The sequence below is a fragment of the Oryzias latipes genome, chromosome 19 (assembly GCF_002234675.1).
Source record: "Oryzias latipes chromosome 19, ASM223467v1".
NCBI classification, from domain to species: domain Eukaryota; kingdom Metazoa; phylum Chordata; class Actinopteri; order Beloniformes; family Adrianichthyidae; genus Oryzias; species Oryzias latipes.
The window spans coordinates 12,263,380-12,280,331 of record NC_019877.2 but is presented as its reverse complement, the minus strand read 5'-3'; the positions used below and the strand labels follow the sequence as shown (position 1 = coordinate 12,280,331).

The window sequence follows — 16,952 nt, the reverse complement described above, 5'->3', positions numbered from 1 at the left end:
AAAATCTAAAAAAGTAAAAATACTTTGTCTAAATAGATAGACTACAAATCCTAAATTTGGCCATTGTATTACTAACTTTTTAAATAGCTAGATTATCTTGGGTACAAAACATGTCCAACCGGGAAAAGTAAAAACAAAAAAAAGACAATCTTTAATGTGTTCAGAAAAACCTGATCACTTTGAACCGTCTTAGTCTTTCACAATAAAAGCATGTAACTAAGGTATCACCTGCAGGATCAATTACCCTTTAATTTTCTCACACTCTGAGTGATGTGCCATCTTGAAACCTCTATTTTTTCTAATACACACAGTGTGCAACTGAAACCTGAAGAAAAAATCCAGAACATGCTGTGCCTATGTTAGTTCAAAAGTTTCACTTCAGAATTTGCCAGGTAATCTCACCAAATTCTTTTTATATCTCCTTAGCTCATTTTCCCTTTGGGCTTTTCTCTTAGGAGTGACAACACCTGCTGCACTGAAGCTCCTTCAGATAGAAATGTGTTATCTGTTCCTTTTCGCTCTTTGTGTTTTAAGGTACTTGTGCAACATTTGCTCCAGTGTGAATGTATGAGCAGACACTTGTGTGCACTGTGCATCTGTGAGATTCATTATTCCAAAGTGGAGTCTACAGATGGAAAATCTGATTCGGGACGATGATGCCTTTTTGACTCTGTGGGGAAAAAAACAAACACAGAGACGTATTTTTTAAAATTCTATGGGCTTGCTCATCTTTAGCAAATGATCCTCTGCAGACTGCTGGGACACACACGAAAAATGTTACGTAAAACCTACTTTAAAAAAAAAAGATTTATGGCACTTTTTCCACTCCCAAAATATTGGAAAACCTGCGTAGCCAGCAAGCGTGTGTGTCATTGAGGGACGACATGGCTTTGTGTGTTCAGTTTTGGGAATGCAGAGTGTGGCTGATGTGTCTGGGAGACCAGCATCAAGACGTCAACACGTGCACACAGACACAGCTCCCTTCATCCAGCTGGGTTTCTCTGAGATTTCTGGGAGATATGCAGCGCAGTTCGTCGCCAGACACACGGGTAATATATGGCCCCTGCTCCAGCCTCATGCACACACACACAGACACACACACTCACTCAAACAAATACATAACCGCAGAGATTTTCTACAGAACAAACAGAGCTGTCTTAATGTTCTACATCCAGGATCCAGACGCAGGTCTCCAATTCAATTTGAATGCTTCAAGTTATCAACTTCTCTTTGGTCTGAAGGTGACAAGAAGAGGAGACAAGGAAGCAAGGAGAGGAGAGAAGGAGAAAGACATTCCAGTTTAACCCCTGTGGAGCTGAGAGAAGGACGAGCCTACCAGCTGTGATTTCTAATCGCAAAGAAAGGCAGATCAACACCAAGTAAGCAGGGATGCAAGGTTAATTCCTTTTTTATCCTCATTTTTTTAATCTTCTCTGTAAGGCAAAAGAGCTGCTTGCTGTTTGTGATATATACTGTGGTTATTTATGATTCTTACAAATTTGATTCATGTGTGAACAGGAATGTGGCCTCTGAGGGATTTGCCCTGGCTGTTGTGTTCCCTCTGTGCAGCAGCTGTGTGTGCAGGTACCACACATGTGTGTTTGTTCTTGCACTCTGGGGGGCGCAGTGATATAGACATACACCCCTAAATGTACAGCATCCCGTCTTGTGCCTCATTCACAGGTGGAGCAAAGGTCAGCAACATTTCATCGGAAATGTGTCGTCATCCTTGTGATGAGTTAGTGGATTTGATCACTGAGATCCACGGTCTGCGTATAGTGACTAGCAACCTCATTGAAGATCTGGAGAGAGTCGTAAGACGCACAAACTCACTAAAGGGGAACACATTTTCAAACATCTTGGAGAGTTTATCTGAGTAAAAGTACAAATTGGTCACTTTATACTCAACTCATTTAAAAGGCATTATTTGCTTTGACTGAAACTTTGATATATAGTTGAGATTCAGAGATAATTTGTGTGTGTGTAGCAGTGTAATCTCTTTTTGTGTGAAGTATGGATTCATTTCAGACTTGTTGCATTTTCCTGAAAAAAGGATAAATATGTATTTTTTCGGTGATTTTCAATTAAAACAGAGGACACAGCATAGTCTATATGTGGTTTAAAAAAAATCCTTCAGCAAAGTCTCAAAAGCATTTAGTAGTGTTTTGTAAAAAAATGAAAAAAAGTTAAAAAAAAAAGAAACAATAATCCATTGAAACTGCTAGAACAATTTGGATCCAATTAGAATGGGTTTGATATTTTATTGTAAATAAGCAACTGAAAAATAGGATTCTGCAGCTGCAAAACAGTTGCATAATTTTGTCCTTAAGGACGTGATAACTGGCACTTAGACAAACATCTTTACTGGTAGATAGAAAATCAAATCTCTTGAATTATAGGGTTACAGCTCAGAGAAGGAATCTTTAACTTTTTTCATCATAAACTTGTTTTTTGTTTAAAGAAAAAAATGTGAAAGAAAAAAATATTTATGAAACAGAAAAATGTTGAATTATTATGGTCAGTTATTATTAAAATTGAAATTTGTTTTTGTAGATTCATCCTACAGTTTTTCTGTGAGGGTTTGAATCCAAAAACAACACAAACATAAATAACTTGTGACGCCAAAAGGTTTTTGCACAATTTTTAAAACCAAAATTTGTCTTCCAAAATATGGGAATTTGTGAGTTAAACTCCATTACTTGAAGTAAAAATAAGTACCGTACAATCTTTTTATAACCTTGAGTTTCTTTTAGTAGTAAGCTTCGTTTGATGAAGTGGAAAAAATAAGAAAAAATATGAAGGCTTGTCTGCTTGGCGTTGCACTATAGTTCTTGGCCAGAGTAGCTGGACTTGCTTTAGTGTAAATAAGACACAGTTAAACAGAAACGCTTTTAAAATGTCTTGTTTATTTTTTTGTGTCAGTCAAGAGAAAATGAGGAGATGAGGATAACTCTGGCCGAGCTGAGCAACAACAACAGCAGAGGCGATGGAGCCGGACACAACAATGACATTGACAAAGACAGAGATGGGGAGGTGTGGTGTGTGCAGGACGGACGGGTGTACGAAGCAGGGGAGGAGTGGGAGGTTGACAGCTGCACCTCCTGTGCTTGCCAGGTCAGTGTTGAACAAATATCATGCCGTGACATTCCGACTCAGACACCAAGCAAAGATTTTCTCTATAGAGGATCAGCTGCTCAAATCAGCTCATCTGCCTCAGCTCTGATCCATATTTATGACGTGTCACTTTTACACATTTTGTTTTGCATTAAGAAAAAAAAATACTTTAAGACAAGTTAAAAGTCTTTGTAATAAAGAAAAATTGTTTTAACAATTATTGAGCTTGCACAACATTGAAAGACAAATGCACACCAATTTGCTGGTAAATTCTATGTTTTGGAAGCGATAGACATACAATATCTACTGTATTTACACAATAATAAATGTATTTTTTTTATGCAAACAGTTTTCATTTTATATGGAGCTGGTTTAGCTCGTGCTGGTTTGCGGCGCCTTCCATCCGTGAAACCAGGGTTCGACTCCGGGCTGCTCCCTGTTCCCTTCTCTACCTTTGTGCCGGTTCCAAGCCCGGTTTGAGAAGGTTGCGTCAGGAAGGGCATCCGGCGTAAAACATTGCCAAATATACCATGCGACTTGTTCGCTGTGGCGACCCCTGATGGGAGAAGCCAAAAGAGGAAGAAAGAAGTTTTCATTTTATACAGCATGGCCATGAAACAGAACATTAATTTGCTGAAAAATATAAACTCTTTCTTCAACAAAAGAACAATTGGAACTGGATGGAATTTTTTTGTGATTTCATTAATTGCATGATGGTTACAGAAGTAGATGTGTTACAAACGTACTAACAAATGAAAATGTGTGAAAAATTAGTAAAAAGATAACAAAATCATGCAAAATTTATTTTGGGAATACTTGGAAGTGTAAATCTGAGTATAGATTAGTGTTGAGTAGATCATGAGGGTTGCACAGTGGTGCAGTGGCTAGCGCTCACACCCAGCAGTGAAAAGGTCTTGGTTGGAATCCCAGCTGGAACTCTTCTGTCTTGAGTTTGCATGTTCTCCCCATGCATGGATTTTCTGCTGGTACAATAATTCATCTCAGTATGTTGAATGGTAATTCATGTGGCAGATTTGAAAAACAAGCCTTAAGATGAATTTTTCTTGGAGTGCACATCCAAAATTATTTAATAGACTGGTGCAGTAAAAATAATTGTTGTTCAGCATCTTTCTCTAAAGATGCATTGAAGGTTTTTATTTCTATCTGTCCATCTGGGAGGATTTTCCCGAAGAAAAAAAATACTGGTGATGAGTTGATTTATTGCTTCTTCATGTTCTTTAAGGTTACTCTGCAAATCTGAGCTTTGGGTGACATTGGTTTTCCAATGGACTTCCAGGTGATTTGTGGTTGCATTAATCACAGTGGCACGACGATTTCTCAAGCAGTTCCACAGAAAGTCACAAATGTTTGGACGTATAACACCCTGACAACCTCACAGAATCTTCTCACGCTGTTACGGTCCATTTCTTTGAGAAAATAGCAACACGATATGCTCTGGTTTTTAATTAAAATCAGGTGAATAAGTACGATTTATTGTTTTAAGTGTGTAACTCCCAGCTTTCGCATTACTGAACAGAGGTGGAGAAAATCTGCTATTTTTCCATGAAGCAGAAGATCCTAAAGCCACAGAGAGAAGGAAGATGGAGACAAAAAAGTAACTTTTAAAGTGTTGATTCCATGACTTTAGGTTTCCAAATCCCCTCAGGCATTCATGGAAAAACAAAACCTGTAAGGATCGAGTTTTTTATTTTTGGAAATGTGTTTCCATGGCTGACCAGCTGCGTGCAAACCTCACACCAGCAAGTGTGATGTCAAGCGCCAAATCCGAACTCGACTGGACTATGGCGCAGTGGAAATGTGTTCTGTTGAGAGATGAATCACATTATTGCTGACTGCACTGTGGCAACTGTGAAGTATGATGGAAGACAGATAATCGCATGGATCTTTTTCCCAGGGCTTTGGCCTGGTTCTGACTTCCAGAAAAAGGCCGGTCTCAATGCTTTAGCAAACAATTATTTTGGGTAGTGCCACACTGTAGAATCATCTTTCCACTTCTGCATAACAAAAAATCCCTTTGCATGATTATAAAGCCAAGAAGAACATGAGAGAGTGGTACATCTGTGACTCAATGAACAAATTTACAAGGACTTACAATGTAGAGGAAGACATAAGTGTATAATACCATTTTTTTTCTAAAATTAACAACAAACAATTTAAATTATAATTTGCAATTTTTCTCTTTAACAAAGTTACAGATTTGCATTTATATAATGTAATGGATTTTTGTAGGATATTTCCTTCTCTAAAAATAAATGTAGACCTTTTTTAAAAATGAAATTATTTCTTTAACTTGACTCTAAACGTTGTATGGTGTTGTGTGTGCAACCAATATGGTTTCATTTAATTCTAGAATGTTTTTCTACATCATACTTTTGCCTCAAGTTCCTCCCTGTCTGTTTCTCTTTAAGAAACATCATTAGTTTTGTCAAGAATGTGTTAGGGAGCCAGACTTATTCCTGAAAGCATATCATTTCTCTGACTGTAGACAAAACATCTGGATCAGATGACATTATGTTTGGCAAAAATGTAAATTTATCACTGCTGTTCTGTCTCATCCAGGATGGGAAAGTGGTCTGTCAGCAGGTGTCATGTCCCCCCGTCTCTTGCATCAATCCATCTTTTATTGATGGAAAATGTTGTCCTGTTTGTCCTGGTGAGTAAGATTCTCTGTCAGAAATATGTATTTGGAATCCCCAAAACTAATAAATTTAAACTTATCTTTCATTTCTTTATGTTTGTGCACAAAGACAATAAAGATGGATGGTCTCCGTGGTCCGAATGGACGCACTGCTCAACGACCTGCGGGCGTGGAGGGCAGCAACGTGGCCGGTCCTGCAACAGCATCATGCCTTCTTGCTCTGGCCCCTCGCTCCAAACTCGCAGCTGCACACTGACAAAGTGTGACCGCAAGAGTAAGAAATCCATCTGCATGTCTGCTCTGACAAATGTTGGAGTTTCCACTTGTTCTAGTCGTTAGAAAAGCCAAACCATGACTCAAAATGCAATTTTTACAGTATAATAATAATACATTAAAAGCTAATTTTTTTATTAATGTGGCTTTTTTTAAATATGTGCAATAGAAAAAGATTTGTTTTATGTGTCTTTCTTTTTCAGCACGTGCTGGTGGGAACTGGGGTTTTTGGTCTCCTTGGTCTGCATGCACAACCACATGCGGAGATGGCAACATCACGAGGGTACGACTGTGCAACAACCCTCCACCTCAGAAGGGTGGCAAGGCATGCAAGGGTGTTGCCATGGAGACCCAACCTTGCAAAAACACACTCTGCCCAAGTAAGAACAGAAGCACATTTAACACACATCATGGTTCTTCTTTAGCTTTGATGTAAAGTCCATGTTTGTGCACAGTTGCAGGAGGTTGGACAGCATGGAGTCATTGGTCAGAGTGCTCCATGACATGTGGAGGAGGCCTTAAGAGTCGACAGCGCCAGTGTTTAAACCCGGCCCCTCAGCATGGTGGAAAGCCTTGTGCTGGAGAGGCTGCAGACTATGAGGCATGCAACAAGCAACCATGTCCTATAGGTGCATAAGCCTGCTGGATGCATGTTCATCTTATCTCTGAACTGTAAAAACGGCACTTTAAAAAGTCAAACAAGACAAGCTCAAACTACTGAAGTGAAGATAATACTCACTTATCCAAAAAGGCTTGTGATTCTTTTTTAATTATTACAATGCTGGTGACCCTATCCTTTGTTTTTGTGTTATGGTCACAGCAAATTTCTCTGATTTAACTTTTCAAATGTCCATATGTTTCAGATTTGTGCTTGATGTCAAATCCCTGTTTTCCTGGTGTGGAATGCACGTCAACAAGGGACGGATCTTGGGAATGTGGACATTGTCCACTGGGTTTGAAAGGGAATGGCACTCACTGTGAAGATGAGAATGAGGTGAAAATGACAGAATAATAATCAGACTGCATAAATAAAGTCACACAGAATTTTGGACACGAATAATCCAAAATAAATTTTAAAGATATATATTTTAAATGAATTTAATTCTAATCTGCTTTCACAATTGGCTGTTTGCCATTTAGATCCACAATTTTTAGATTTATTGGATCAAAAACATTTGTGGTCAGCTGTTTTTTTGACCCAAACTTTTACTCATACCTTCCTTTCACCAAAAACCTTAGAAAAAGTCCTGTATATTTTTACATTTCTTTTAAGATTAAAAGCATCAAGCTCACATCGCCCTCAGCAATGCACATTCAAGCAGCCACTTCTGATGAAAAGTCAATGTAAACCTGCATTTTGGGCTTCTGCATTTAAAACTCTTCACGTGTAGATTCCACCACTGTTATTAGACTCTATGTACAAAATGCGTGGCCATTAAAGAGACGATGCAAGTTAAACCAGGTTGAAACTTTAACCAGTTGGGAACTTAAATTGGGAGTTGCGTATGGATGGCGTCCCTTTTAATCCACGGAAGCGCCAACCATTTGAAAATTGATCATGGAGGAGAAATTAATCATTTTGATTTGTGCCCGACCAGAATTCTATGAAAATAGGTCTTTATATCGGAATAGAGCTGTGAAAGAAAAAGCCTGGAGCAAGATTTGCACCACTTCGACATTTTACATCGAGCCTCTTCCAAATGTAGGTGGAGGACATGCGCTAGTAAACAGTAGCAAAATAAAAAGAAGAAGCCCCTCCCTGCTTGTCAAGAATGCACATTTAGCGCATTTTTTTTTCTTTTGCAGTCTTCAAGCGAAAATGACTTTATTATCCTGTCTGTTATGTCCTTAGTGTGAAGTGGAGAGTGTGTGTGTAACAAAGTGCATAAACACAGACCCTGGGTTTTACTGCCTGCCCTGTCCTCCTCGATTCAAAGGCACTCAGCCGTTCGGCATTGGGCTGCAACAAGCCCTGAATACCAGGCAGGTGGGTGTTTTCTTCATCAAATAAATATTTTACGCATGTTATTTTTCTGAAACCCAGGAATAATTGAAGGTTTTGGATTCAGTAAGCGGTGTTCTGGTTGTAGGTGTGTGAACCATACAACCCTTGCAAAGATAACACACACTCCTGCCACAAGTATGCTGAGTGTGTATACCTTGGCCTAGCGTCTGAGGTCCTGTACAAGTGCGTATGTGCTGTCGGGTTTGCTGGCGATGGCTTTCTTTGCGGAGAGGACTCTGATCTGGATGGCTGGCCCGACTATTCACTGACCTGTAAGCAGAATGCCACGTATCACTGTCAAAAGGTAATAAGGTAAAAAGAAAAAAAAAATTGTGTCTCAGGATGTGATCTGATTTGATGTCATTAAAGAGAGTAATGATTGGCTGCAGGATAACTGCCCCAAGCTGCCAAACTCTGGGCAAGAAGACTTAGACAAAGACGGACAGGGAGATGCCTGTGATCCCGATGATGACAATGACAACATCATAGATGATATGGTAAGGTACAAAGTTTAAATTTGTCACAGTGAAAACATGTATATTCACTTCACCAAGAGTGTATGAGCATATTTTTGTATGATGCAGGACAACTGCCCACTGATGTACAACCCACGGCAGTTCGACTCTGATATGGATGGTGTGGGAGACAGCTGTGACAACTGTCCTTTTGAGAGCAACACTCTGCAAAAAGACACTGATGACAATGGAGAAGGCGACGCCTGCAGCATCGACATAGACGGAGACGGTAGGATACGGAAATAAAAAAAAGACATTAAACAAACTGTCAAAGCAAATTTTACTCCGAATTGATGGCCTTCAATGCTGTTACACAAGCAAAAGAATAGTATGAAAACGAAATAATATTGAATGCTGATGGTAGAGTGTATAGCAGCTAGTTTGTTTAATTGTTGAAAATCATTGTTATGATTAAAATTCTTTACTTCAGTGAAGTTCTTTTATTTTAGAAAATGTGAAAGGCTGTTCGAAAATGGTAACTTAAAATTTTATACAAGTGATCGCCTCAATGTAAAATGGTCCATGTTTACAACAGACACAAACATGCTGCCTAGTTTTGAAAATGTTAGCATTTTCACAACTAGATTTATTATTTATAAAAACTGCACCAGGGACAGTTTTTCCAGTACTTCAATTTTTCATTTTATATTTGCTCTTGAAACAGCAAAGAAGCAGGAGCGTTGTGTACAAAATGACAGGAGATCAACAAATTCTCACCTTTACAACCTCTTTACTGGATGTGTTCTAACAACTGTCAACCTTGTTTGCTTCACCTGTTTGTCCATTTTTTAAAAGGCCAGGGTTCAGAGACATCAAATGCAGCCAAAAAAGCTCAAGTACACTTCTAAAATAACTTTTTAGATGCGTCTGTCATGCATCTCTCGGCATTCATTTCATGGCCTTAGTCACAGCTACCTTATGGGTGGAAATGGGCTAATTTGAGGAGGAAAAATGGGAAAACTTGTATGGGGCATGCAGGTACGCCGCAGGAAATATCCAAGTCGTAGACTGCTTAGTGAGACCATAAAGCCAAAGTGTTCATGCACATTAATTTCTATGTGTATGCTGTGGGCAACATGTCATAGTGAACACTTATACAACACAAAAGGGTAAGTAAAGGTGAAGTAGGTGAGAAACAGGCACGTCGTACAGATTTTTCAATTTTTCATTTTTTCAACACCCCCAAACCCTGTGCGCTGTGCAAGGGGCCCATAAGCTCTTATCAAATGATAAGTGCATGCTCCTTGATGCCCCTTGCATGCAGCCTTACTGTTAGAATTGAGGCAATTAGACAATCAAAGCACAGTTTGTGTGTATCCTAAACACATCCTGGGGGCATCTTATGTGCCTTCATGTATCACCAGCTCACACCGTGCAAGCAGCATTTGTGCACGGTCAGTAAAGCTACGTTCACACTGGACACGTTGAACCATGTCCATCTGGCCACTTTCAATGAAAGCTCTATGTACAGGCAAATAAAATCTCATTTTGGACTTCCGTGTCCAAAACTCTTCACTCATCACTACGCAAGCTTCTAATTCCAGTCTCGGGCTCTACGTAAAAAACGCCCGTTGATTGATCACACGCCAGGTCTTTACATCGGAATAGAGCTGTGAAAGAGAAATCCTGGGGCAAGATTTTTGGGTTTAGCATCGCTTTGACTCTTCACACTGAGCCTCTACCACTTGTAATTGGAGGACAAGTGCTAGAAAACAGTAAAAAAAACAGGAGAAGAAGAAGCCTCTCCCTCATACTCCCTGCTTGTCCAGCTGAATGCGCAATAATGCAACCACATAGCGGGTTCTTGAACACTCAACACATTCCCAGTGTGAACATAGCCTGAGGAACCAGTGGACGCAACTCATTGTCTACCAGAGTACTTTGGATATTCTGCCGCCAACCTCTCATCAATGTTTCTCTAGCACGTTCTGAAGATCAGGAAAAACCCTGATGTTCAAAGGACGAGACAGAAATAGACAGTAGTTGAATCATTATCTAGCCTGCACAGAGTTCTGCCTGTCAAATAGTCTTGAATCTATTCACTGGACCAGGAGTCTTTCTAAAAGCCATAAGCAGTGAAAACACTTTAGCACTGCTATCACAAATGTACATTAAATGTTTCTACACAAGGACAAAAAGCATGAACATGCCTCAGAGACCCTACAGCCTTCTCTGGGCAAGCTCATTTAAGATGGAATGAGGAGAAGTGGCAATTTGCCGTGTGGTCTGATAAATCAAGTGTTTAAGTTCTGGGAAAATTCTGGGAAAATAGGTTTTTGAAATCATACATAACATCTGCAGCCATTTTTTAAAACGTACTAGCTGCCAAAACAACGTCACGCACATATTAGGACTAGCAGACTTTATAATAAAGATAACCAGGTGCTGGATCTGGCCTGCTTATGGTCCAGGCCTGTCACCCCATGAAAGCATTTATTTTATAATGAAAGGGGAAAAATGCAATGAAGGAGGCCCAAAAATGTATCAGCTAAAACTGGAGAATATTTACCTGTCAGACTCAGAGCTTGGTCTCATAGCTTCCCGAAAGCTCACAGAGGGTTGTTTGATGAGATGAGATGATGCAAAACGGGACAAATATGTCACATTTTTTTGTTTTTGTTCAAACAATAAACTGGCAGCATTTCAGGCTACAACTTTTACCTTCCGTATTTAAATTAAATCCTCAGTCATAATGTTTCCAAATCATTGAATTTTGTTAAACAGCAAACCTCTTTTCTTGTAGATTACCTTTTGAGTGAATAGCAAAAAGATCAATTGAGATTCTGTGGGTACACACTTGGAAATCCTGAGACGTGTCTAAACAAAAATGTGAACTTAATGAGACATGAGGGAGCCCTCAATCACTGAATGAGTCCTAAAGGACTGAAATAAAACCCTTTTTGCAATCTAAGAGCATTGCTACAGAGGTAATTAACTACATACAAAAAAGACAATTCGTTTTTAAAAAATTAGGAGTTGGACCAAGCTTAATCAAGCTCTTAATTTTAACTATGTTTTTCAGCCAAACTGTTTACCTGCAGTGTTTCGTTTCTTTCAGAGGTACTGAATGAACATGACAACTGTCCATTTGTGTACAACACTGACCAGAGGGACACAGACATGGACGGTGTTGGAGATCAATGTGACAACTGTCCCCTTCTAAACAACCCACTGCAGGTTTAAAAAAGAAAAAAAAAACAGAATAAAATCATTTCAATACTGCTTAATATAAAGCATACATATATGTACATTTTCCAATGAGTGACTGTGTTTTTAGTTGGACTCTGACAGCGACCTCGTGGGAGATATGTGCGACAACAACGAGGACGTTGATGAGGATGGTCACCAAAACTCTCTGGATAACTGCCCCTACATCGCCAATAGCAACCAGGCCGACCATGACAAGGATGGAAAAGGAGATGTTTGTGACCATGACGATGACAATGATGGTATCCCTGATGATCGGGATAACTGCAGGCTGGTTCCCAACAAGGACCAGTTGGACTCTGATGGTAAATGTGTTTTGTCATTTAAATGGGCATGAATGAGTTGTCTTACTTGTCCTTCATCGTGTAAATATTAGGCTGATGCCTTCTAGAGGTTCAGGTAACGGAACCACTCAACATCAGTATTGTTGTCCAACCTAAAACTGATCAATGTATTCACTTACAATCATGATTAAGAGGTTGTTTGATCTCTAAATTGCAAATGGCAAACACTTCTATAGCACTTTGCTGCGTTCCTTGAAGGCCCAAAGTGCTTTACAGTCACAGTCCTATTCACCCATGCACACACACATTTACACACTGATTTGTGCCCCAACCTGTAACCACCAGGAACAATGTAGGGTTCCGTGTCTTGCCTAAGGACACCTTGACACATGGCCTGGCAAGGTGGGAACTGAGCCTGTGATCTTCCAGTCAGAGCTTGTCCAATATTGACCCATATTCTCCTGTCTCTCAGGTGATGGTAGTGGAGACGCATGCTTCGATGACTTTGATAATGACACCATACCAGACGCTCTGGACCCTTGTCCACAAAACCAGGAGATCACTTCCACAGACTTCAGGAAGTTTCAGGGCGTTTTGTTGGACCCCAAAGGAACCACACAGTCCGACCCCCTCTGGATTATCCGCAGTCAGGGAACTGAACTGCTGCAAAAGGCCAACTCAGACCCTGGGGTAGCTATAGGTAAGACGATTTTTTTTTTATTAGTTAGCTGGCTGATAAAGAAAAATGATTACGTTTTGTTTGAACAGGATTTGACAAATTCAGCGCCGTAGACTTCAGTGTCACATTTTATGTCAACACCAACCGAGATGACGACTATGCGGGAATCGTGTTTGCATACCAGTCTAGTCGGCGCTTTTATGTTGTGATGTGGAAACAGGTACAAACAATCCTCAGACCAATCTTTTAATGTTTTACTTGAACTGTGCCATTTGTGCCATAACATTACAGTTATCTCACATTAGCCTTAAAGTTTGAGTTTTAGATGATGTTATATTATTAATCCTGTGAGTTTTTGTCTTTGTGGGGGACAGGTGTCCCAAGCTTACTGGGAAAAAAGACCATCTAAAGCTTTTGCCACGGCCGGACTCTCCATCAAACTCGTGAATTCCAACACAGGACCAGGAGAGTTTCTACGCAATGCTCTTTGGCACACTGGAAACACCAGAAAACAGGTTATAACATTTCATCTTACTGTCTGATCAACTTTATTCCTAATTGCAAGAAATTCCATAATTAAAACATTAACCTTGAAAGTGTCATCAGTTGGTTGTGGCTTCAGAAAAAGTTTTTCCATCATTTTCAGGTCAGAACACTGTGGCATGACCCTAACAAAATTGGCTGGAAGGACTTCACAGCGTACCGGATGCATCTAATACACAGACCAAAGACTGGCTTTATCAGGTAGCTATATGACAGAACTGAAAAAAGTAAGAACTAAGCCAAACCTATGTGGATTTTTTTTACCGTCAAATGACAAAAACCCAACCAGTTACCTCAAAAGATTATCAGCTTGATACAAAGACACACAAAATAAAGCTCCAAAAAGAGATGTAAAAAATTGTGTTCCTTTGAAGATATAATCAATGGTCATAATGTTGAGTGAGAAAGCATTAGTGTACTTACAAATGATCACAAGGGTGTACTCTCAAGAAGTGTACTTGAAAAGGACTTTTACTGATATTTTTGGTGTGATGTTACAATGTTTTTCATATCTACACAAGTAATTTCTAAACACAATTAAAACAAATTACCTTCAACATTACTTCTTTGTTAAAAGACTTTATTTAATTGTAAAGTGCTTTTTCATTTTATTCCCCAGTTTTTAAGAAAACATACATTTGTGGAATAAGCAGTGTTAGCGGTGGCAATGAAGAAAATGTCCTCTGCCAGTGTCCAACAGGTTTCTTTGCTCTTGTTCTGAACTCCTTCAACAGTCAGCTCCAAAAATTACTGTGCTACATGTGGTTGATGTGGATAAGAATTGTGCAACAAAGCCAAAATGTAAGCCAAAAGTTGATGTTCTTTGGAAGTGGCAGTGCTATTTAATGTGAGACTCTGTGTGATTTCAGACATGAAGATTAAATTCCATATGTATGTGCTGGTGGGTGTAACTCATGCACCAGAACCCAAACAAGTAAGAAGGAGGACTTGTTCAGCGTTGAGTTCAAACTTAGTCAACTGTGCTATTTTGCATCAGTAGTGTTAGATCTTTTCGAGGAGTGGTGTGATGGTTTGAGGACATTATCCTAAATCTCTGCGGAATAAACTCCTTCACCTCTGTGGCGAAGAAGTAAAATGATTAACCTCAGTTAGAAAAATCACAGATTTGGTTGTAGTTGAAGTGGCCTTTGGCAAGACGTTGAATCCCACATTGCTCCTGTTGGTTGGTACCAGTTTCGGTTGCGGAATTGCCCTCAGTGTGTGAATGTGTAAGTGCATGGGTGAATGGGCCTATTACTGTAAAGGGCTTAGGACCCTCTGAGAAGATAGCAAAGTGCTATACAAGTACATACTGTTAACCATTCTCTGAGATGACTATATTTGCTATCAAATGGTGGAGTTCATCATGCAAAACATTTTTTTTTAAACTTGTCCTGTCCAACAGCTGAGGAAACAGATGAGAGGTGAAGGCCTCTTGTGTTGGACATATTTTACTTTTACAACGTGGGGTTATGCATCTTCTGACACACCAGATGTATATTTGAATAAACCCCTTTTGTAATTTAGACTAAACTTTATTTATATTCATTATATGTGTAACAGTTTTTTGCTGGACCGGACGGAAAAGAAAAGAAAGGAAGAAGAAAGAAGGATGTTAGAGGGGGGAGGGGATCGGAGGGTGATAGGAGAGATGAAATCCAACCTGGATTTCATCTTTGCTGTTTGTTGCCCAAACTCATGTTTCTTACATACGCAACCATAAAAAATGACTCCTAGCTCGTAACAATAAAACCAAAATATATGTTTTCAAATCATTGGTATAGTGTCACATGATGACGTGTTTTTTTTTTTTTGATTGTGCTGCCCGGCAGGGTGGTGGTTTATGAGGGCAGAGAGATTCTGTCCGACTCAGGGGCAGTGTATGACCACACTTTGGCAGGAGGCAGGCTGGGATTGTTCGTCTTCTCTCAGGAGCATGTCCTCTTCTCAGACCTCAGATACGAATGCAGAGGTAAGATCTTCCATTACAACCTTCAATCCATCTGATTCATTAGGGATGAAAAATAACCTTAGAAACTGATTTTGAAGATAGAGGATGACATAAGAATTGGTTTTGTTAGTTATTGAGTTGGATGTATGTTTTGTATTTGTTCCAAAAACCTTTTGAATCTATTTTTCTCATTTTTTTTTTTGCTAAATTGTAGTAACGCTATTCCATTTTGATCTTTATCCAATTAAAATCTCTGACCCCCCAAAAAAATCAAATGAACAACTGTGTGTTTTGTTTAGAGCTAAATGTTTCACATTGGAAACTTAGCACAATTTCCTATGTTTCATTTGGTCAAGTGGGGTCTGTTTATTCTGAAAAAAAGACAGCAGTTCATCTAAATAATAGTAGATTAAGAAACACCCCAACTTAGTTAAGCATCAGTGCTTTATTCTTGCACAATGATTAGAAAGTTTAGAGTATTGGGATTAAAAAGATGTCCTTAAAAATCCTCCTTTTGTTGTGGACTATGAAACAAAAGCTCCAATTTGCTGGGGAGGAAGAGAAAACTAATCTAATAAGTCCAGACTTTCCCTGTTCAAGAGCAATGGAAGTGATGTACCCAGCAAACCAAATTAATGTCACACTGCTCAGGCTGTGTAAAGTGTGGGTTGTTTCATTATTTCTTTTCAGGGAGCAGTCAATGCATGTGTGAATAAATCTGTGATACCATAGACTCTTAAAAAATCATGAAGTGGTTAGAATAAAAAGTAACATTCCTCTTTGGGATTTTGGCATTAAAATGTGAAGCATTAAATGGATTTATTTGATCATACTTTTACGATACAGAAGCTACATACCTCCACTAATGGCACTCTTGTGTTACCAATGAGCTATTTGGTTTTTTTTTTTTTTCAGACAATTGAACAGTTTTCATCTTCAAGATATTCCACAACAAGATTCCAGAGATCCACACTGAATTCAGAAAATATTCATAACAATGAGAGAGAAAGACAAGAGAGGATGCAGCAAAAATCTGGGCCTTCATCCAGCCAAGTCTATTAATGAGTGACCATCATCTATCTATCTGTCTGCTTTTTATGTAAGAGTATTGATTCTGGGCTGTCTCATTTGCTGTATATTACTCCTCTAGCACGCTTTTCATTTGCACCTTTATAATGGCTGTAAATAATTATTTATTGCAATAAATGAGAGAGATGGATGAAAAATGATAATGAGGTAAGCTGTATAATTAAAGGATAGTAACATATTGATAAAAAATACGCTTTTTTAAATCAACTCTACACACCCATACATCTTTTGTTCACACCCATACATCTTTTGTTGCTGCCCCTTTTTTTTGTCAAGTGACGCAAAAGCAGAAAAGATCGCAAAACATGTTGTCTCTGGCGCCATCTGGTGGTAGAAGCAAAATCTGTCAGTGATAATGATAGGGAGTAGGAAGTGTGGGGAAGTGTTGTCAAAATCCAGGCCACGAGGCCTGGTATCCAACATGTTTTCCAATTGACCTGCCATTGAAGTTCCTTTTTGGGTTAACACACCTGATCCAGGTAATCAGCACCAGGTAAGACAGTATTTCTGGAAAACCAGCAGTAGGCTGCCCTCAAGGCCTGGAGTTTGACACCCCTGGTGTAGGGTGACTTGCATGGTGAGAAAGATGAGGAGGACCAAGTGGTGGAAGTTTAAAAAGGACGAGTGCTGTGT

General features: G+C 39.3%; 1 protein-coding gene across 3 annotated transcripts; it reads left to right on the top strand.

The window, feature by feature from the left end:
• The first annotated feature begins 917 nt into the window (after window positions 1–917).
• On the top strand, window positions 918–16,459 carry LOC101156126 (thrombospondin-2). Of its 3 annotated transcripts, XM_011488273.3 has the most exons (22): window positions 918–1,049; window positions 1,242–1,396; window positions 1,519–1,584; window positions 1,684–1,814; window positions 2,923–3,114; window positions 5,695–5,788; window positions 5,883–6,047; window positions 6,250–6,426; window positions 6,502–6,675; window positions 6,910–7,040; window positions 7,899–8,033; window positions 8,137–8,355; window positions 8,441–8,548; window positions 8,636–8,795; window positions 11,625–11,743; window positions 11,844–12,078; window positions 12,530–12,757; window positions 12,826–12,956; window positions 13,111–13,251; window positions 13,383–13,480; window positions 15,112–15,251; window positions 16,146–16,459. In XM_011488273.3, exons 2-22 carry the CDS (start codon window positions 1,390–1,392, stop codon window positions 16,151–16,153), a joined length of 2,859 nt encoding a protein of 952 aa, XP_011486575.2. In that variant the 5' UTR covers window positions 918–1,049; window positions 1,242–1,389; the 3' UTR covers window positions 16,154–16,459. The 3 variants fall into 3 exon arrangements, with proteins under 3 accessions (XP_011486575.2, XP_011486577.2, XP_011486574.2); XM_011488275.3 differs by lacking the exon at window positions 918–1,049 and having other exon boundaries at window positions 1,106–1,379; XM_011488272.3 differs by lacking the exon at window positions 918–1,049 and having other exon boundaries at window positions 1,106–1,396.
• Window positions 16,460–16,952: the final 493 nt, after the last annotated feature.